The following is a 22708-nucleotide window of genomic DNA, read 5'->3' on the forward strand; positions in this document are numbered from 1 at the left end:
CGCCGCCTCGGCCCCTCGGCGGGCCCGCTTTCTCCTACGGGCGGCGGCGCAGCGCGGCCTCACCGGACGCAGAGCCGCTCCAGCCGGCGCGTCTCGGTGGTAGGCGGCGGAAAGCCCGCCCCTTCGGGGCGCGCTGGCCAATGGGCGCGCTGGCCCCGCCCCGCGCGCATCAGCTGATGGGGCGCCGTCTGTTGACAGGAGCCGCCCGGGCCCGGCGCTGGAGTGAGAGCGGGGACGGGAACGGGGAGGGAGCGGGGGCGCCGCGCCCCCGGGCATCGCCCCTGCCCCGCGGGGGAGGGAGCGGAGGGACAGACAGACAGACAGACAGACAGACAGACAGACGGACAGACAGACGGAGCCGGCTCAGCTCGCCCCCCCCCGGGCAGGGAGCGGCCCAGCGGGGTGGGGGCGCAGGGAAGGCGGCGGGCTGGCTGCGGGGGCCGAGGGGAGGGAGGGAAGGATTTCCAGCCCCGCACAAAAGGAAGCGGCCGGGCAGGGGCCGGGGCAGCCCCCGGGGGTGCGGGGCAGCGGCGCGGGGGGCCCGGCCCCTCCCTGAGCCCTCCCCGGGCGCTGCGTGATGGTGGGGCGTGGGTTGGCTTTGTTTGTGTTTTTGTCAGATGTGAATCCAAATGGAGCGGTCGGAAGGAGGCGAGCAGAGCCAGCAGCCGCAGCCCTGGGGGAAGCTGACCCGGCTGGGCGCTGAGGGGGCAGAGCCGCACGTCCTACTGCTGAAAAGGGAATGGACCATCGGGAGGAAGAAAGGTGGGACAGGGAAGAGAGGTGTTCGGGGGACAGCAGGGATACCCCCTCCTGGCCTTTAAAACACAGGAAGGTGCTCTGAAACTAGCTGGGTTTGGTGCTTTCGGCTCTTGGAGGTGCTTGCCAGGCCATCCCATATTCCTAATTTACTTCTTGGTTGTGTGAAGTAGTTTTTCTTGGTTATGTGAAGAAGTAGTTTCATGCCGACCTTTCCTTTTTCACTAGCTTGGGACACTGGTACGTTTAAAGTGAATACGCCTTTTAGCTTGGCTGGCTGTGGCTCTTTGTACAAATAAGGAAAAATGGTTGTTGATTCAAGAGGGTTTCTGTGCACCAGCCCTGTTTACGTTCTCATTTCGTTTCTGTGGTTAAAATAAGTTGGAACTACCATGCAAAATGCTTCTGCTTCACAGAAAAGAAAACACCCACATAAAAGCCCTTAATTCTTTTGGCCATATAAAGGCTGCCAGCAAGTACTGAAAGTTTCTGTGAGAGTGGATTTGAAAGCTTTATTCCCAGAGTCTAAGGCTTTTACTGTGTGCCTTTATTTTAAAGGATTTCGTGCTTACTGTATATGAAACAATCATTGAAGTGTTTTAAGTTTTTTACTCTGCCCTGGCTGGAGTAATTTTCTTTTTCCTGTTTATCAGTTCAAGCAATTTGGCTGATCAGTCATATCCTGTAAATAGTCTTGAACAAACACCTGATGCTACAGCTCTGTTAGAAGTTCAGATAGTGTATTGTAAGAAAAACATTTTGCCAGTTTACATTTGGTGATAGATATTGAGATTGCTTATCATTAAGCCGTTGGTAAATTCTTCAAATTGTTGTCTAGTTGAGAGTGATCTTGCAGAAAAAAAAAGATGAATTTTTGCATTTTCTTTTGCTTTTGTAACTATTAGCTAATGTATTCATAAAATGAATGGTTACAAATTTTGGGTCATAAGTTCTGCTTATAAAACCTTCAGGAGCATTAGAATTGCTTGTTCAGAGCATTTTGTCCTTCTGCTGCCATGTGACAGTCTAACTCTGTAAAATAGAATGGAAATGGTGGCATGTTCCTGAATCAGATTTAATCTGCTTGCTTTCAGTGGGTTTCCCAGCATCACAAGTTGTGTGGGAACAGTAGTTGTTGCTTCTTCCTTGAATAGTATGAGCAGACTGGTGATGAACCATTCCCTGCACGTGTAGTGGCTGCTGCTTTCCTTCTGGACACGTTTGGGAAGGCTGAGATCAGTGCACCCACAGTGTGAATAGGTGGAAGGGAACCATGGTTGTTAACTGTAATTCTTGTGTAAGCAAGTGCTTTGAGTAATTTGTGAGAGAGATCGGTGGGAAAATTGAGTGTTGCCTTGAACATTCAGCATTAAAGTGAAGTAAAAAGACAAGATCTGGTCAGAGCCCTGGAGTCGTAGGTAGGAAGGTTTATATCACATCAACATTGTCATGACACTTCTCCTGTGTATCCGTAAATCTTAGCCCTGGATTTGAGATTCTTTTCAACTTTATTAACATAATAGTGTTGTCAACAGCAATGAGGAAAATTTTCCTATTTAAACACAAACAAAAGAAAAAGGCTGTAAGATAAGAAAGTGATACTTTTCTGTTTATCAGTTCTTGGTTCCTACTACTCCCCCCAGTATACCAAAATGAAACAGAAGTTAAATCCAATGAAACAGTATCACAGTGGTGTGAGAAAAGAGCTGGGTGCTCTGTGATGTGTGCCTTTAGGATTTGGATTGAACACTTCCAATGTTTGTGAGTTTATTTCTGTACAAGTCTAGAAAGAGTTATTATAATTTGTTTTCCACCTGTGAGGGCTACATCTGGGGGGGGGAGGGAACTGAAACATCTTCAGAAGTTTGAAATAAGTTTATATCAGCACATGGGTCTATCTCACCACTTGTATTCCTGTATCACACAGTAGACTGTGTTGCTGCCTATGTGACAGGAGAAGTTTTGAACTATTGCAGATGTACATGAGTCAGTTTGTGTTGCATTTATAGCCATGTAGAATGCTGATCTGACTGCGTAATGTGTATTTTTAAGCACACTGGAAAAATCTCCTTTCTTTTTAAGGTTGTGACTTATCTTTCCCCGGCAACAAGTTGGTGTCTGGAGATCACTGTAAAATCATAGTGGATGAAGAATCTGGTCGAGTGTCATTGGAAGATACAAGGTTGGTTCTTCTGTGAGCTTCTAATCTTGTCTTCCTTTTAGTCTGTGAAGAAAAATCTTGTTGCTTGAAGCATCAATAGCTGGCCTTGCTCAAATTTATCAAGACCTTCCTTGTACCAGGTGACCCAAAACTAGATGTGATATTTAGATGTCGACTAGTGAATTCCAAGTAAAGGGGAATAATAACCACTTTGCTTGAGGTTCAGACTGCACTCCTGTTAATCCAGCCCAGTGTGCTGTAGGCCTTCACCCCTGCCAGGGCAGGCTGCTGACTTAAGCCTAGGCAGAAGTCCAGGGGGTGAGATCTTGTGCTTAGTCATAAGATCCACCAGGAGCCCTCTCTGGGCAGTCTCTAACCTGCATGTGGTTATTCTGTCCCAGGTGCAGGACTTGGAGTTTGTCTGTGTGGAATGTCATGACATTCCCATCTGCCCATTCCTTTGGCCAAAGTGCCCCTGGGGGCAGCCCAGCCCTGCCCCTGCTTTCTTGTCATCCACAAACTCGATGAGGGTGTATTTCCTCTCCTCTTCAAGGTTGTAGCTACAGGTACGCCCAGGATATCCTGGATAGATTCCTGGAGGGATTATACTCCAAGAAGCTGTGGGACAGAATGCTAAGTTTTTGGGACAAATAGAAGGTCTAGCTGGGATATCTAGGAAATGGCTTATAATTGTCATTCTCCTATACAATCCTAAATTTCAAGATGTTTCAAGCAACAAATCAAGCCATATTGGCTATCATGACAGTCTCAGAGTGTAGCTGTAAATCTAAGCTTGAGAAACTGTCCGTGGTAGAATTGGTTTAGACCAACAGTAGAATAAAACAAGCTAAATAAGTTGTGCATAATGCAGAAACATTCCTGCCTAGTTTTTTGTTTTTTTTTTTTATCCCCCTGCCCACCCCCCAAGGCAGAAAGTGCAGCTAGTAGAAAACTAACAAAGCCAAATTAAAGTTAATTTTCTGTGGTATATTCATGAAAAGGTGAGGCTCGTTACCAGATAGTGTAGCAGAAAGGCTGCACCCATTGAATGTTGCCAGGGAGCTGCTGGTGCCTGGTACACCTCTGTACATACAACAAAGAGGAGTAAGATCCTGTGTTCTGCCTCCTGTGAGTTGGTGTGAAGTGTGGCTGCCATTTGCTGAATCGAGAAACCAAACCTGCACAAGACTCTTCTGGGTCTTGCAATGTTTGTGCCAAATATCAGATGAGTTCCAAAAAATCAAGCAGGCTGAAAGAAGATGATTTTTGAATGTTTAGGTTGGCAGTACAGATGCCCAGAGTCCCAGAAAAATACTGCAATGTCAGCTTTTTCTTCTCTGAAGTGGAAAACAGCTTGGAAAATTGCTGTGGTCAAGCTCAGATTTTTCTGGTGAAGAGGAATGCATTGAAGGAGGCAGCGGGTGTGGGACAGTGGGACTGAGTGGACTTTGTTTCTGTACTGTAGCTAACCCAGAGAGTATAATCAGATATATGGAGACAGGCAGCATTGGTTTCTATCTCCCTGTTAGCATAGTGAGTTCTTGAATCTACTCTGGAAAGAATTACAATAAATTTGCAGGTGAAAGAAAGTGTGTAGAGAACTCAAAATTGTTGAGCAAATAGAAGTTTGGAAGTAACAGAAGCCAAGAGTTAGCAAATAGTACAATAATATACTCCCAGACTCGCCCTTTTTTGGGATATGTTTCTGCTTTATTTTCCAAACCATGCACTGGTTGCTTTATTCTTCTTGGAAGAAAACAAATTATACAAGCTGTCCTAACACAGTGGAGGCAGCAGTTGGCTTGCCCCAAGTAAAAGCAATTGTAAGATTCTCCATTTTGAAAAAGAAATTTTGAAGGCAACTAATGTAATTTATTTTTAAAGACCTCCTCTTTTTATCTTCTAGGAATTTTTTTTAAGGATTGTAAGTAGTAAGTGATGTTTCAGAACAGAAAATTATTTACCCAAGGCTGATATTTCCTTTCTGTGGGTAAATTGGAGGTTGATCTGCAGTTGGTGTCCTTTCTGCTACTGAATTCTTCTCACCCTACCAGTCAAAACTATATCCATGAATGTTAAAAGAATGGAGAATTACAGTACAGACAGAATTCTGTACCTTAAAAGACTTCAAAACTCATTTAAGTTTACAGTGTGTTCAGGATAATATATATTTAAATAGCTGATAACTATTGAAACTATTAACCCAGAAGCTTTAACATAAATCACAATCTTTTCCTGGATGAGAGTAATTATGAAAAAGTTACAGACTGGCATTTTTCTTGGAAGGATACCAAGGTATTTTGCAACACATGGGTAATTCACCTACTTCAAAAGTGAGCCTGTTCTGAGTGTTCACATCAATTCTACACAGCAGTTGAGATTGGGAAGTAAAGGGAATTTATGGTTCATTAATGAAACTGTAGAGTCACCAACCACATTGGAATTGAGTCAAGGCCAGACTTTTTTTTTTCTTCCACTCTTTAGAAAAGTGACATTGGGACCTTTTGTGACGTTGTTTCACAGCACAGATGATTTATATCTGATAGTGCTGTTTTTCATCTCCTCTTGAAAAATTGTACAGCCAGTTGGCCTCAATTCAATATTAATTCCTAATGAATGGCCTTCATATTTGGGATTCTCATTGTAGTTTCTACTTATTTTATGGGAACCTTAATTTGAAACATCAGAGGAATGTGCAAATGTCACAATTTATCATGTGTGTCTGGTTGAAAAATACCCACAACATTAATCTGAAATGTCACCATATCTGTTAAAAGCCCCATGCTAAAGCCTGAAACTGGAAATAAAAAGCCAATATAATTATCTGGTGCAGTTGGATAATTTTTTCCCCTTTGATTATTGGCTGAGCTATAAATACAGCTGATTCAGTCTGCTAATGTAATGAAGAAAAGCTTATGGTTTTCTGTGTTAGGTGATATCAGTTTGTTCCTACTTCATTTGGGTCTGTGTGTGCCAAGTAATTCATTAGGCAGCTCTCACTGGAGTCTGTGTAGTGCAGAACTGAAAACATTTGCCTATTTGTAGTCAGTTGATGGTTTAGGGTGTTGTGTAGTTATTTCTGCAGCTTGCTTTGTGAAGCCAAGCCTGAGTGGTCACTAGATGTGTGATGTTTTGGGGTTTTTTTCTTTTCTTTTTCCAAGAATACCTTAGTTGAGTTATTGTCCCCCATAACCATCTTGGAACTTTGCAGTCATGACAGAGAGATTTCATAAGATACATCATTGTGACATATTTCCCCTGTGCTTAGTGAAATATTTGGGCTCGGAATTGCCTGTAGAAGCTAAACCTCAGTAAGAGACAAGTCTTGTTACTTGAGTTTAGCTGTCTGATTACATCTAGAACTCTTAGGGCATATAGGAGATTCATGCTTTGTTGTGCCTTCTGGAAAGGAGGTCAGATATGATGTTTCCTAGTTTTGTTAAAGGACCTCTGACAGGTTCTAGGGGTTGGTGTAAGCTTTGCTGCTTCTTTGGCGATTGAAGGAGGCAAAATCTTCACTTCAACATAAGCTTTTTAATATATTATCACTATCATCAATGTGAAATTAAAAATGAGTGTAGTTCCTAACAGACTGGCTAAAATTCTTTTTTCCTCTTAATTGCTAAACTTTGATATTCATTTAGTGATTTCTCTGCTCTGCTGGTTCTTTGCTCCTCATATCTTTCAGGCAAGTCAACATCTGTATGCCTGAGGCTAAAAGACAAGCTTAAAATAGTTTTCTTGCTTGTGGGAGAAGCTTGAAGTTTCTTTAATAGAGCAAATACCAATATGACCCAAAGATTTTTGTTTGTTTCTTGATGTTTAAAGTAGCATTTCTATTTTTTTTTGTGATCCTTTATGTTGGACTAGTTGATGCAACCAGGTAGATAGTGAAAGACAGTGGATGGTGAAAGCAATTGCAGCACTAATGCCAAGAACTAATACCTAGGTCAGGACTTGTAGTAGTGATTCCAAAGGGCTTGCTTTCCCTTTGCTTTTTAATGTCATGATTTTGACTCTGTGTCCAAAAAAAAGTCAACAATACAAAGTTCTAGTTTTCTTTCTCTGCTCATGTTACTAAACGAGAAGAGAATTTTCCAGTTTGCTTTTTAAAAGAAGAAACAATGAGAAGGGAAGGCACTTTATTTCTAAATAAGCATCCCTGTCTAGGGAGGCACTGCCGTGTCCTGGGCTCAGGTGGTGCCTCCAGGAGGTGGCAGCACAGGTTTGCTGTTATTTCGTGCTGCAGCTCTGCCGAGGGGGAAAAGCAGATATTTTTATTAGGTTTATATTTGGTACCACTTGCTGAGATTTTGAATGGCTGAAGTCTGAAACTCGAAAGTGCTGCAGCCCAGAAGGAGGCTTATTGCAAGCGAGCTGGAATTATTCAGTACTTGAATAACTTGGTTATAAAACATTAGTAGCTTGTGTGGACAACATCACCCACAGTAAAGGAGGTAAAGAAAATAATCGTCAATGCTCTGCGTTTTCCTCTTCCCCAGTTTAATTTCTTCTACAAGTTTTTGATTTTTTTATTAGTATCAAAATAATTAATTCCAACTCATTTTTTAATATGCATAACTTTTTTCCACCTTACTGACTTCTCAGTTTTGAGTTGCAAACAGTCCAAGTAACCTCAGAATTTTAGTTTTTTCACTATTTGAAGGAAGAGGGGAGAAAAAATAATGCTGAGTGGCATCCCTAAGTGCACAGGAAAAGTTCCTTTGTCACGGGATGTTTTAGGAGATTCCCAGTGTTAATTGGAAAACATAGCCCAGAACTTTTTGAATAGAACTCCTATTGCCCCTTAGGGTTTTATACTTAAAGGGTGGAGACTATTGTACAGAAACAATCCTCTAATTGTTTTGAGAGGGGTGCCAAATATCAGGGGTCTTTTGTCTGCCAACTATCACCTCTTTACCAGTAGCTGAAAATGAGCTTTGAAGTTTCAGTAGCTCTGCATTTCTGTCTTTAGGAGAATTTCTTTGTTTCTGGACTTTTTTTTTTTTTTTAATCCACTTACTTTTTGGGGGGTAGCCAATAGTTTTTCTTCTTTGAAAGTATCTAGTGTTTTCCCTTCCTTCTCCCATGTAATTACAGGAACATTTATGCTGTTATCTTTTCTTTATCTTTACAGTACTAATGGAACAGTAATTAATAAACAGAAAGTGGTTAAGAAGCAGACATACCCATTACAGACTGGAGATGTGATCTATGTTGTTTACAGAAAAAATGAGCCAGAGAACAGTAAGTGAATATTTGTTAAATGGTATACTGAGTCATTTTCTTTTGAGTCATGAGAGAAAAGAAATATCAGTGTAATTAAAACAGAATTACTCAATTATACGAGAAATAATTTGCTAATGTTTAAAAACAATTCTCTAGAGAAGAGGTCATAGATGTGCCAATTTTTACAGAGACAAGTCTGAGCAACTGTCTGAAATTGAAATGTGCCTAGAAGTAGTTTTGGTATAACTAATGCATGGAGTGGTAACTAATGAGCTTCTGATCACATGTCCAGTGCTTCTTTTAGAAGTCAAATTGCTGGGGTACTTAGTGATACTTTATATATCCCAGTGAAGCAATTTTTGGCACCAGAAGGAAAAGCTCCAAAAGCTTTTTGTTTTGTGTGTGGTTTTTGGGGGGTTTTTGGGTGTGTTGTGTTTTTTTGTTTCAAAGAGGGAAGAGGCAAAATAGCCAGGGGGAGGTGGGGAAAGCCCTACACTGTAAGTAGAATTAGTAAACCTGGAAAAATATTCTAGATACATACATACCCTGAAATACTTCCTTTCTGAAGTTGCTGTTAATTTATATATAGACAGATCAGACAGATTTCTGCTGTCTGATGCAAATGTTACATGAAGCAGTGCTAAGCTTATGTTTCTGTCTGTATGACTTGTTTATCTCACAGATCCTTTCTAAGTTGGCACCATTGCACTTGATGCTACTTAGATGAAATCACTTAACCGATTTTCCAGGCACTTTGTAATGAACTGAATCACTGACTTCTGTGTGGGTTAACAAGTGTTTGAATTACCAAGCCTCCTGTTTTGCTTTTTCATCTTCGAAGACAGAGAAGAGTTCAGATTTGAAGTGCCTATTTGGCCATTCTGAGTAGTTCTGAAGGAGACAATATTCTAACTTTTGATCAGAAAAGGGGTTGCTGCAAACTAAGAGAGCCTTTCTTGCTTGGAGGTGGTTGGAGATGCAAAAAATAGCAAGTTAGGGGAATCTTTGGAACAATATGAAGTAAGATGGAGAAGAAAAAGATATTATGGAGTTAATTTTATTGATAGATTCTAAATTAGTTTCTGGGTAAATCTTATGGCATGTCCTAATCTGTATTTTTGAGTTCATGTATCTCACAAAGAAATGAAATAATACTGATTGAAGAAGATGAGAATTGAGCTCAGAAATAACGAGCTTCTTCGAAGAACTTTGATTCGTTATGAGTAAAAATACAGTTTGTTCAGATACAGAGCAGATTTTAGGTTTAAGAAATGATTAAGCCTCTGGTTCCATGGCTGGCACAAGTTAAACATCAAACAAAAACTGCTCTGCCTGGTTTCCTGAGAAGAAAAGATCTCGCTGTGCAGCTCCTAATTGACTCCTAAGTAGGAGTATTAACATGGTGCTGTTGAGGTGACCCCTCTTTTGCCTCTTCCGTTGTCAGACACTTTGGGGAAGCAGCCACTAGTGAATAGAAGTTGTTTATGTGAGTTGTTTATGTGGGGGTTAGCAAATTTTTGTTTAAAGATTGTGATAAATATTATCTTGTCTCTTTCAGATGTTGCTTATCTTTATGAATCCTTAAACACAAAAGGTGATGCAACTCAAGAACCAGTAGGTAAGGAAGTAATTCAAGATCCATGAAGAGGAGTTAAGCTCCAATGACTAATGTAACCCTCTTGAGAGAGTTTGATTCCTTGGAATTTTGAAGGCATGATATGGTGACTGTCACACAGATATTTTTCTTTCCTTTCCCCCCTTCCAACTGTAGAAGTTAATGTAGAAAACCAATGCCATGTGACCAAAGATACCTCAAGTACAGGAAGAAGTAATGATGAGACCCCAATTACCTCATCACAGTCATCTACTCAGTCTTGCTATGAGGAACCACAGCCATCTACTTCTACATCTAACCTCTTTAATGCTTCTTCTACCTCTCTTATTGAGTCTGCATCTGTTCAGCAGGATAATCCATCTACATCTGGTAAGAATTTTGTCAAGTACTGAAAGTTTGATATCCCATCAACTGTTGCTCCAGTTTTGAATTTTAATAGAATGATCTATTACTCCTCTCTTGGTCTTTAGCATTTGCTTTGTAAAGTTCCAGTGAAAATACCAGGTGGATAAGTGCATTTTAACTTTCTATGAGCAGGCAGGGGTAAATCCTAATGGATGAGTAAAGCAATTGTGAGTCTTAAGAATAAATACTCTACAATTTAAAGATGATTGGGGATTTTAAGTAGGGTTACACAACTAATAGGTTGTTTCTCCCCAGGTCTTGCAATTAGTGAGATTGGTTCAGAATGCATTTAGTAAGTTATGCAGACATTGCTTTTCTGCTGCCCTTTTTCCTGTTCAGATGTTTGGATTGATGCATGTGCCTCATCAGGGTTCGAGTACCTTTTGGTTTCACGTGTCCTGTATTGCTATTAAGCCATGTCCATGTTTCTGTTGTTATTTTATAGGCTCACAATCCCCAGTTGTCACTCCTGTGCCTGCTTTCTCCATCTCAGAATCTGGGTGTGTAAGAGCACTGCACAACAAACACGAAAAGCTGGATATGAATGTTGAAACTTCTGCAATCCCTTCAGAAATCACTGACAAAGAAGAAGCAGAATTGGATTCTCAAAGAACAAGGGAGGAGGAAGGTTTGGAACCTGCAAAGAAGAAACTAAAAGGAGGCAAGTATACTACAGTATTGTGCAACCTAACCCCCACCCCCTCCAGACTGAATTAGAGCAACTGTCATCAGTCCTTCAGTTTGTTTCTTGCTTCTTCTGGTTTCTGGTCCAGTGAAAATAATGTCTTCAGTAGCAGAAGCTGTTGTGTGTAAAGCAAGAACCTCTAGTGGGACCATTACCAGTGAACAGTGAATCAGTGTATATCTTTCAGGTCTTTTTTTAAGTACTTGAATAAAAATAAGTAACTTATTAAAAGCTTCAAAAACTATATCCTGTGGAATCTTCTGTCTTTGTAGATGAAGACACTTGTCCAGATCTTTCACCAGCACCTCCAAGTGAATGTATAATTAAAATTGGCTCTGAAGATGCAAAAACATCAAATGTGAAACCAGATAAGATGGAAGAAACATTAACTTGCATTATCTGCCAAGAACTGCTGCATGACTGTGTAAGGTATGTAAGAGTGACAAAAGCTGTAATCATGTGGTAATAATGCCTGAAATTCAGTGACAACTGTTTGAGGAGGTCAGGATAATGAGCATTTTCACAAGCCCTTCTGAGTCCCCTGTCCCCCACCTCATCTATATAGTCAAATCAATGCCAAACAGGTTTTTTTGAGTGTTCCGAATGGATCTGAAAAAATTAAATATTTATGTTTTGACTCCATTTGTTTCTTTTCCAGCTTGCAGCCCTGTATGCATACTTTTTGTGCTGCCTGCTACTCAGGGTGGATGGAAAGATCTTCCCTATGCCCAACTTGTCGTTGTCCAGTAGAACGTATTTGTAAAAATCACATATTGAACAACTTGGTTGAAGCTTATCTGATTCAGCATCCAGGCAAGTTGAACAGTGTGTGTGGCAGAATCGCTTGTGTTTCACACATGAGCTGCATAACTGATACATGCTCACACTTGTCTGTACAATACCTGTGTGTTTTACCACTCTGCTGTTTTCTCTGACATGGCTGTAAGAAAGGAAGCATAGTTAACGTGACATAATGACTCAGGGAAAGTGATATAATACTATAACTGAGTATCTAAGAATTCTTCATTTTAATTTGTTACTTAATTAAATCCACGTTCAAGTATATTTTTCAGAAGTATCTGATATCCTTCTTGTGATTAACTTCGATCATGGCCTCTTGAAAACAAAACTTAGGTTGCCTGATAGTACATTTCGTTAACAGAGAGGGGAGTTTAACTAAGGTCTTCTAGAACTCTGTAATACAGAACTAAGTTTTATGGAAATGGAAACACAGTAAACAGAGCTGTGTTAACAAAGTAGGGTGCAGGTAAAGGATGAGAGGTGGTGTTTTTGTTGAACTGTGGGTTTGGTTCTGGTGCCAGATAAGTGTCGCAACGAGGACGATGTTCGCAGCATGGACGCGAGAAACAAAATCACTCAAGACATGTTGCAGCCCAAGGTGCGCAGGTCTTTTTCAGAGGAGGGAAGTTCTGAAGACTTACTGGAGTTGTCAGATGTAGACAGTGAATCTTCAGATATCAGGTATGTCTACTTTTAGGTTGTGTTCCAAATTAGATGTACTTATGTTTGGATAAGCCCACAGGCTGAGCTATTACTGCTGGTAGTGCTGTTATTGCTGGTAGTGTTCCTGTGTTGATTGTCAGAATGAATCTGAGTTTTTTGTTTTCAGGTAAGTTCATTCTTAGCAGTAATTATCTTGGCAGTTCTACTGGCCATCCTACTGAACCCTGAGCAGTCAAAAAAAAATAAATAATTAAAATTAGAACTTCCCAGAAGTTCAGCAAGATTCAGTTTGTGACCATCAGTTCTATCCTGAACTGTGCAACAGCTTCATGTGAGATACATGAAATTACCTTTTCCACTTACAAATTGACTGTTGCTGTAGAGAAGACAGGTTTCTGGCTAAGATCTTGTCAGGAGGTAAAGCAGTCTGTGCCCTGTGAGTGCAGCTGCAATGGTTGTACTTTTTTATGTGTCTGGAATGCTGCCTTCACTGGGTGTAAGATACTGAGGCAGCTGATGGAGATTCCCAAGTACCAAAATATCTCCTCTTTATTTCCAGCAGCAAACACTTTTTGCTCAATGTCTGGAGGGGAACAGAAGAATTCTTCATGTAGATAATTATTCCATCTTTGTACCTCTGTCTTTTGTTCATCTCACTTTCGGTCACATTGAGCGCTTTTTTTCCCCCCCCTCTTTTTTAAAACTGCTACTATAAACCCCCAAATTCTTATCTGTCCAACTGCAGCAGTCTTCACAGCTGTGAGGTACTGAGTTATGTAAACTTCCATCTGTTACTGAATGAGGAAGTTCCAAATTTAAACTTTGAGAGTCTGACCAACCTTATCTAGAATACAGATGTAAGTTATATGTGTGTTTGTTCAGTGTGATTTCCTGTGACTTTATTTTATTTTTTCAGTCAACCATATATAGTGTGCAGACAGTGCCCAGGGTATCGAAGACACTCTGTTCCAACTGTGCCTGGCACAGGCCAGGAGACAGAGGCAGGAGGAATGCAGGCACTGGGGGATGCACCATCAACATCTGCCAACTTCCCTGCAGGTCAGTGTCACAGCATCATCCCAGGAGTGTGGGACTGAAACACTACAACTCATATAACTGTTACAGAATCACAGAATGGTTTGGGTTGGAAGGCAGCCTCAAAGATTGTCTCCAACTCCCCTGAACTGAGCAATGAGCTGTGTTATAACCCTGTGCTAAGTTATGAACTAATCAAGGTCACTCTCGTGGTACTGAGGGTAACACCATCACACCAGTGTCTTTGCAAATATCATGACATTTGACTCTAGTTTTGAGATTTTTATGTTGTTAATATTCACTAAGACTTCTAGTCCAGATTGCAGTTGTGTAACTTGTTGAGTCTATCTTTTTTTTCCCTTTTGAACCCGTCTAGCTGTCCAGGAATATGTGTGTCCTGCTCAAGGAAGTCATGTAATATGCACCTGCTGCTTCCAGCCCATGCCTGACCGCAGAGCAGAGCGTGAGCAGAATCCTCATGTTGCTCCTCAGCAGTGTGTGTACATTTTTCATCTTACTGTTTTAAATCTTGGCTGCAGAACTAACTCTCTCCTTACTTTTTATTAAATTTACTTTGAAGACTGTTTTTTAGATGAGTATTCTATATCTGAACTCTTGTAGAGACAGAGTAAAAGAATCTTGTTTTGTAGAATTTTATTTCTCTATAGAATGTATTTTAAATGAGAAAGTTGTACCTTTTTTAAGCCAAGTTTATCAGGGCTCTGTTGTTATTGATTAAAAGAAAAGTAACTGTTGAGTTTTGTTGTGTGGAGGTCCTTACAGGGATTTTCTTTGTTATTTTACAGGTACAGTTTGTCTGCAACCCTTCTGTCACTTGTACTGGGGCTGCACTCGGATGGCATGTTTTGGCTGTTTGGCACCATTCTGTGGTATTGTGGAATAATCTGTTTCTTATGAGCCTGCTCACTTTGCAATAATGTCTGTCTGTCTTGAATTTTAGGTAATTTAAGAAATATACATTTATTTGTAGCACAGTCATGCAAAAAGAAACAAGAGCTGTGTCCTCACAGCACAAACACAAAAAATTCAAGTGGTATGTGTCCTAACTCAGAGGGTTCAACTTTGTGTCTTCATACCAGATTGGGCTTAGAAACTACACTCGTTAAGCAAAATGCTTTTCCATATTAAAAATATGGTTTATTTCAGCCTAGGAAGAGAATCATACAAATCAGTGCAGGAGCACTGAACATCTCATGTTAACTGATTAGAAAAGAGCCTCGCCCTCTTAAACATGCAGACTTCTAAAACTTAAGGTTTTAGACATTTTTTCCAGAACTAAATTGGAACAGCTGGAATGGTTTGGCTGCAGTTTGAGGCTAATAAAATATGCTTTAGTAGCACTGTTAATTTATGCAGCTTAGTTGTAGTGTTTGTGGACTAAAGGTGAAATTGTAAAATGTCAATGTCTTATCTTTGCCAATGGAAGTTACATATCACATGCAAATGTTGAATGTAGTCCTGTGCTTGGTGCTCACATGAGCCTGTGCACGTTATTTCAGGCAACAGAAGAACCTTCAGAAAATGTGTGAGGGCCACGGGGGTGGGGGGAAGAAATAGTAACTTTTCTTCTTCTTTTTCTAATTAGAAATAAATCTTGGTGATAAGTGTTTAGATGGAGTCCTAAATAACAACCACTACGAGTCAGATATCCTAAAGGTAAGTTTAAAAATCATTGTGTGTGATAATTACAAGTGTACAAGGTTTAAGATGTACTCACTGATGAAATGAAGGTTGTTGTGCTGCCCAACAGTTGCAGTGGCAGCTTTGTGTCACCTGCAGAACCTGATTCTAAAAGGCAGATTAAATGAGCCCCAAGCGATCAGCTGGAGCAAAGTCACAGTTTCCTGTGTCTGCTTTGGAAGTATCTTGGAGTGTCTCTGTCACACCTGTCTGTGTAAGAGGGCATCAGTTAGCAACAGCAAAAATCACTTCCCTGGAATCCTGGTGTTTATTTTCTCCAATGTGTATGCCTGACAGTTTCCAAGAAGGCCAAAATTCTAGACCTGGTTCTGAATTTGACTTTAAATGACTGGTAGACACACTGTAGAGTCCAGATATGTTTAGTTGTTATTGTTGGGGAAGCCAGTTTCCAAAGTCTAAGGTGTAACATCCAAAATATTAGTTAAGAGAAAAACAATTCACTAAAAATATTCCAGGAAAGCAAGGCTTGTTAAACGTTCTGTCCCAGACAAAATTTCATGCTAAGTTGCATGGGAAAGATTTTACTTATACCATAGCAGGGTTACCTAAGTTATGTAAGCTGTGTGAAATCTTGATTTGGGGTAAAGGAAAGTGTGACTGATGTGAATCTATTTGCAAACTTCTGGCAGAAGTGGGGGTTGTTCCTGAAAAAAAAAAAAAAAGGTAGTAGAAGGTTTTATTGGTGGTCTGAAAGTATCTTGATAATTAAGTTAAATATATTTAATATTTACTTGTAGTCAGCATCAACCCATTTTGAAAACCTAGTTAGATCTAGGTGTGGAAATATTTGAGAATAAATGGCTTGGTTACTCTTTAAGGTTGAAGGTTTTTCTAGAGTAAGCACTGAAGTTGCTCTTTTCAGGATTACCTGGCATCCAGGGGTCTGACATGGAAAAACATGTTAAATGAAAGCCTCTTAGCTCTTCAAAGAGGAGTTTTTATGTTGTCAGGTACGTGCTGTGTTCAGTTTGCATGTGTGTAACTCCTTGTTTGTACATAACTCTAGTGTAATGTTACCAGGAGGTTTGGACCTCTGTGTGCATGGCAAGTACTGTCCAGCCTCTTCAGTTCCATCTGATTTCTCAAGCCTTACACTGACACTCTGTACAAACTGGTTTTGCCCCCAGATTACAGAATTACTGGGAACACAGTGCTTTGCTACTGTTGTGGCCTTCGCAGCTTCCGAGAACTCGCCTACCAGTACAGGCAGAATATTCCTGCTGCTGAACTGCCAGGTGGGGATTGTTTTGCACAGTAAGGGGGGAAAAGTCACTTAAAGTTAAGTAGCATCAGTTTTATGTTTGTATCCGTGTTCTCTTGGCCCTTTCATGTAGCCCAGTGCAAATCTCCTTACAGGGCTAATATCTCTTGCTGATTGCTTTACTTGTCAGCTGCTAAGCCTGTGTGTAGTTGTTGTCAGACTCCTGAATGGAACCTTTTCTCTCAGTGTGATTTCTCATCTGTAGGATAAGTGTACCTGCAGAGCGAAAAGAGGAAGTCAGTAAAATCCAGGATATAGTCAACAGGAACCAGTTGCTGTAACAATTTATTTTCCCATTTAAATATATAAAATGATGCACCTCTTGAACAATTCCACATTTTACCAGCTCTCAACTAGGAACAAGAATGCTTTCATTAACTAATTCTAAATCTGTTTGCATTTACAGTTTTAGTATAAAATAGCATGCAGCCAGGTGTTCCTCCTTCAGACCTAAATCATTTGGAACAGAAGCTATTCCAACAGTTTGCTTTCAAGTATTATTTTGTCCATGTAGTTCCTGTTGTTAACAACAGCTTCCCTGTCTTCAGCTGTTGAGAACTCTGCTTCTGCTGCTGTGCAGAATGAGCAACAACCTGGTTTCTCCTTAATGTTGCTTTTCAGTTTAGAGTAACAACCTGTTGGACAGCTGAGTTGTAAGGCATGTGAAAGTAGGGGGAAAGCAACAAACTACCTAAATTAATAATTTTTCTCTTGTATGGAAATGTATCTAGACAAATGCCCAGTGTCTTTAACTGTCAGGTCAGTCTCTCTTAAACTGAATGGTAAAACTTCAGTTGACAGCACTGAGAACCAAATCCTTTCATCATAAGTCTGCATGAGTTTAATATTCAAAATTAGTTTTTTGTCCCTCACAGAGTGTTTGCTTTGTTCCCAGTAAGGTGAACCAATATAGTTGTGTTTTATGCCAATCCTGCCTTGTTTCTCTACAAAGCCTGCTCTGATGAGTAACCTCCATTAGCAGTGGCTTAATAATATAGATCACCTCCTGAATGACTTTTTTAATAAATGTAGCCTTTCATTTCTCTCCCTGCAGTGACTGTCACGTCCCGTCCCGACTGCTACTGGGGGCGCAACTGCCGAACTCAGGTCAAAGCACATCATGCCATGTAAGTCAGACACTGCACAGAGTGAGTTTGGTTTGTGTTTCTTTAAAAAAAAAACCACCAACAACAACCCAAAAAGCAACCTTTGACGTGCCAGGAATTGTGTGAGTAACACTGTTGCAGCATAAGGCAGAACTGGGTGAGCTTTGGGGATTTTGTTGTCATTTTTGTTTTTAGCACAGCTTTGAAGTGAGCCCTTTGTGCATGTCAGAAGGGCACTGCCAGCACTTGTAAGTTGATGTAACCCATTGCTGACACTTCTTGAGTCTACTTTTGCACCCACTGGAGTGGAAGGAGTGCCTCTTTTTAGTGAAGTGCAGCTTACATTGAAGGGATAAATTGGTGGGAATAATTAGCAGCAAGAGAAGCTTAGAACAGGTAACATAAACCACAGCAGGTTCCTAAGCAGTTCCTGGTTTTGGAGGAGTTTCTAGGTCTTACAACCCTGACCCAAGGAATCTGGCATGTGTTAAAAATGAAATACTGAGCCTGAAGAGAGATTAACCCTCTGCTTTTCAAGGGCACTTGGACTCTTGGTATCTGGTCACTTATGAGAAATGTTTTTCCAAAATAAATCAAGCTTCTTGATTAAAAAAAAAAAATCAAGGCCACTGGTGACCAATGCAGTTTTATTCTTATGAAAAGATGCACATGTGGACTGACAAATATTAAAGACTCGTAAAACCAAAACAAAAATTTTCTACCTAGGAGCCAACTGGTTCCAGGGAGGGTTGAAAAATCCTTCTTGCTTTATGAATAATTCTCTAAATGCTCAGTGCAATTTAAGATAGAGGAGCAATTATCCCTTATTGAGAAATTGCCCTAATGAATAGTAGATTCTGCAGTATCTTTCTAATGTTGCAATGTACATACACACTTAGCATAATTCCTTTAATATTTCAGGTACTGTGGGTTGAAAATAACCAGTCTGTACATCTCAGGCAAGCAGATCATAAGACAGACTTGTAAAATATTCATCGGCAGTCTCTTACAAATTCAGAGGGTTTTACCAAATAGCTTTCAAAAATAATTTTGGATTTAAGTTGCAGATGTAATTTGAAGTACCACAGCTATCTGTAAGTTCACATTACAGGACTGTCTGTGTTCCCAGAGGAGATTCTGTTTTGAAATGTTGGAGTTAATTCGATATCAAAGTACTCACTGTGTGTCTTTGGTCATATTGTGGGGGATAATTTCATCTAGAATAGAAATGACTCAGGGTTTTTCTTTCCTTTTTCTTCTTCTCTTTTTTTTAATTTATCTTTTCTTTCAAGCATCAGTTGTTCCTAGAACTCTACTGGCTGCTGCTCTTATTTCCTAAAATCCACAAAAGCAAACAGTCTTGTCATACTACTCCTAAATACCCGGTTAAGTTTTTTTTAATTGAGCTAAACTGTTTTGCTGAGTAGTTTTGTTATGTCAGCAAGGTTTTTGTAATCTTTGGTCTAATTCAGCAAGAGGGGGAAAATTCATGGTCCCCTTGACATCATCTCCTCCCCAGGTACACACACACTCAGCACCCCACTTCTGTTTCACTTGTGTGTCAGGGGACACAAAACCCCAGTCAGAGAAAAACAAAGAATGAACAGTGAGAGGTTTTTGAGAACTGGGGAGAAGTGCCTTGTACAAAAACTGTGTTATCTGTTTAATCCCTGAAGACAGGCTTGCCATTCCCATAAAACTTACATAATACAGGCTGAGAAAAACTTCTCTCCAGAAGATTCTGAGCCACTGAGAGAACACATTTGTGTTGAAATGTATCCTTAGCCTGGTTAATGCCAGTTCTTAGTGACTGGTGTAATGCTGTCTGCTAAAAATTGCTAATACCTTGCAGGGGAAAATTAACTCACCAACTCCTGTTTTAGTTGCCTTCTGGGTTTAAGTATGCAGAAGTATAGGGGAATGTTTAATAACAGGGTTTTTGTGTGCACAAGAAAACTAACAAGGGTTGGGCACGAGAGATGTTGAAAATCCTGTTACACATAACATGGTAATAGAGTACAACATAATCAGGTTCTGAAAAACAGGTATTTTAGTGTGTGAATGTTCTGCTTTAAACTGTTTAATATTTAAAATATCCTGTGAAAGATGATGACTTGCTTTTGTTGCCTGACTTCTGAGAACTTTTGTTACATTTTAATACTTGTTGTTTTTATTTTATTTTCAGGAAATTCAATCACATTTGTGAGCAAACACGATTCAAGAACTGAATACCTGTAGTCTGTAGAGGGGGGACAAAAACCTCTTACACTGCTTGTACAGTTTAAGGTTTCAGGGGATCTTCTCAGTTCCCCCATAGCAGGGAATCAATGATTTTTGCATCAGGTAGTCTGATGTGAAATTTTTAATTTGTAGAATTTTACAGCTGTACATGAATAAGGTAGATTTTTTTTTTTCCCAAGATAGTCCAGCAGGCATTGCATTCCATCCTCATGACTACAGTGTCCCTGTGTCACTTCAGTGAAGAACACGAACAGAAATCACCCACACAAAACCCAGCCATATCTTGGGATGACCTAAGAATAAGGAGTGTATTTGCACTACTTGTGGAGAAACTAAGGAAAATCGTTAGACTTAAAAGAGAGAAGTTTTGTAAAAGTATCTGATGGGTATTTCAAGAGCCATTAATATTTAAGAAGGAAATTGTCGGTGGATATTTGTAACTGCATTTTGTGGTAGTCTGATCTTTCATTGCTGCCCATTGCATTTGGGCTGGAAACCACATGAATGCTCATTCAAAAAAATCCATCCATTAAACAGCTGTTTCAACTTAAAGCTCCTACCATATGTGCAGTGTTACAGTGGAAGTAGGACAGTTTCTTTTCTTAGTTTAGACATGTTGATGTTTTTATTCACATGAAATTACAAAAAGAATTGCACAAAAGTTTGAAAATCACGTTTAAAGTTGGGGTAATACTTGAAGCAGAACAGACTTCTGCTACTATTACTTCTGTATTGTTTTATATCAGAAGACCAAACAGTGCTTTTGACATAGAGCAGCCAGTAGGACACACTGGTTCCTTTTTTTGTATTTCTTTTTTGGTTTGATACCGTGTGCTATAAATATGTACCTCTGCAATGCAGCTGTTCTCTAGCATGCATACACTGGTGAAAATGTAGAAAAAGCTATAATTTAAAACAGAATATAGCAGCTTTACTGGAAGGAACAATCTTACACAAAATAAGTCAGTTTGGACAAATTGTAGCAATATGGAGGCATTTCTGGATAGGGGTAGAGATAGGGATGATGAAGGGGAACACTGGTGTCACTGACATAATAAATGTAGATATTTTTTTTCATGCCTTCTGCAGAGCTCATTCAGGAGATGTCCCAAGTGTCATTAAAAATAAGAAAAATCCCCCTCCTCCCCCTCCCCCCAAATTGATATGATCTAATCTGGTTCATCATAATCTGATTTATAATGTTGACAAGCCTCAACTGGGACCAATTTTTCCTTTTACATCACGCCTAGAAGAGTGAAGCAGAATGAGAAGAAAGCATACAAAGTTACCTCTGTAGATACCATGTTGTTTTTGAGTATGCCTTATTTTATGAGCAGGATTTATACTTGGGTGTTAAAAAGTGCACACACGATATCTTGTGATATAACGGAGCACAAATGATGCAGCACATCGTGTCTGCTGGTCGCAGTGAATTAAACAACTATTTCCAGCAATGCACATGTTAATATGAATGCTAATTAGAATTACGTCTTTCTGTTCAGATTTTTATTTTTTAAAATAGCTGTTGCAAGGATGGGTCTGTTGACCATGCCTGTATGCTATTAAAATACACTTTGGCATGGACTTCTTTTCCTAATCTCTGGGCATTTTCTCCTGTGAGTAGGATTGAAGTTGGATCTGGAATATTACTTGAAACTTCTTTTAACAACAACAAGTGTGTTTCTGTCTTTTAGTATTATTAACAATGTTCTGTTGCTTCTGTATTTGTATTTTATGTTTAGATTTTTTAATGGTTATTGTATCTTCTCAGGACAACCATTCCCAGCTGGTTTTGATCTCATTTTCATCTCTGGCTGTGCATGTAGCAAATTGAGTGCAGTTGTGGAGATCAAGCCTTTGCACATTATGTGCAGAAATGTGCTTTGCATTCCCATTCACCACTCCCACACCCCAGATGGGCTTTCAGCATAGGCTTGTCCCTGTTCTAGTGTTCAGGCCTCTTGTGCTGAAGTTTCTTTGTTGGTCCAGAGTAATGTGTCTGCAGTACAATGTACAACCTGCCTTGCACTTATTCGAGCTGTGTTTGTACTGGGGTGTTTTGTGTGACTGTAAGAAAAAAAAACTGGGGGGGAAAACCAACCAACAGAACTTGTGCTTAACATCTAAACTACCTGTGCAGTAGATGCTCTTCAGATTCCTTTTATAAACCCCTCTTCCTTTTCCCTGTCACAGGTCATTAATCTGCCTTTCTATGCATTTAGGGTTGCGGTAGTGCAATGGAATGAAGGGATTCTTTTATTTTTTTTTCATTTATATTGTACCAGGAAGAGATCAGAAATTAACTTGCAGATAGGGAGGGTGAATAAATCCTGATCTTTATATGCTCTTAAGTAAGTAAGAGTATCTGTCATGGGTATTACATACTCTACATTAGACCTTTTCAAATGTATGTTTACCAGGTGATAGTTAATGTGATAAATGTATGAACTATGCTTGGTGTAATTGTTTAAATACTGTAAAGGTGCAGCATATTTTTAACCTGTCTAAAGCACATCCCCACCTCCTTTATAAGAGATGTTTGGAAGCTGAGCATGAAACGTGGTAGAATAGCTGTGGAAACCGAGGTGCTTCTGATAGGATTTGACATAGTGGTGAACAAGGTATATATAGTCTCTCTCTTTGAGGAAGTTCTTTTATAAAGAAGGTGGAGAGTAGTTCTTCCAGTTCTCTTTTGTGATTTATTTTTTTCCTGAACTAAGAACTTATTAATTAAAAAAAAAAAAAAAGTTGTCTGTTTCTGTTTCTCTTGTGTCTGCCCCCTCCCCACAGAAATGGATGTAGGCAGCACTTTGCTAATGCCTGGTCATGAGCATGTTAGTTATTTGAATGCTGGGGTTTTACAAGTGAATATCATCCCTGAACTTGTAGTTACTGAAAATTACAGGAGTTTGTGTCACATGATAATGCAAAGGGTCATCAGTTGTCTCTACAAGATTTATAATGAATAAGCAAAATTAAGATGGCTTCAAGATGCTAACAAATAAAAAGGTTTACTACTTCTTAAAAA

The 22708-nt window shown here is 39.8% G+C and overlaps 1 protein-coding gene across 2 annotated transcripts; it reads left to right on the forward strand.

Annotated features, from left to right (window-relative positions):
- The first annotated feature begins 203 nt into the window (after positions 1–203).
- On the forward strand, positions 204–22708 carry CHFR (checkpoint with forkhead and ring finger domains). 2 transcript variants are annotated; one of them, XM_027733098.2, is made up of 18 exons: positions 204–222; positions 618–762; positions 2839–2938; positions 8055–8164; positions 9705–9764; positions 9918–10130; positions 10612–10827; positions 11124–11280; positions 11510–11664; positions 12174–12333; positions 13232–13374; positions 13727–13846; positions 14157–14240; positions 14957–15027; positions 15935–16022; positions 16200–16307; positions 17388–17460; positions 19625–22708. In XM_027733098.2, the coding sequence occupies exons 2-18, from the start codon at positions 630–632 to the stop codon at positions 19665–19667; spliced, it is 2034 nt and encodes a 677-aa protein (XP_027588899.1). In that variant the 5' UTR covers positions 204–222; positions 618–629; the 3' UTR covers positions 19668–22708. The 2 variants fall into 2 exon arrangements, with proteins under 2 accessions (XP_027588899.1, XP_027588900.1); XM_027733099.2 differs by lacking the exon at positions 204–222 and having other exon boundaries at positions 295–762.

The sequence above is a fragment of the Pipra filicauda genome, unplaced genomic scaffold, assembly GCF_003945595.2.
Source record: "Pipra filicauda isolate LSUMZ 115617 unplaced genomic scaffold, ASM394559v2 scaffold14_size4853619_pilon, whole genome shotgun sequence".
Lineage (NCBI taxonomy): Eukaryota > Metazoa > Chordata > Aves > Passeriformes > Pipridae > Pipra > Pipra filicauda.

Excerpts from the sequence above, each read along its gene's own strand:
- CHFR (XM_027733098.2), top strand. The coding sequence starts at position 630 with ATGGAGCGGTCGGAAGGAGGCGAGCAGAGCCAGCAGCCGCAGCCCTGG. Across the intron at positions 10,131-10,611 it reads GGATAATCCATCTACATCTG|GCTCACAATCCCCAGTTGTC; the intron begins GTAAGAATTTTG and ends GTTATTTTATAG. Across the intron at positions 16,023-16,199 it reads AGGAGTTTTTATGTTGTCAG|ATTACAGAATTACTGGGAAC; the intron begins GTACGTGCTGTG and ends TTTTGCCCCCAG.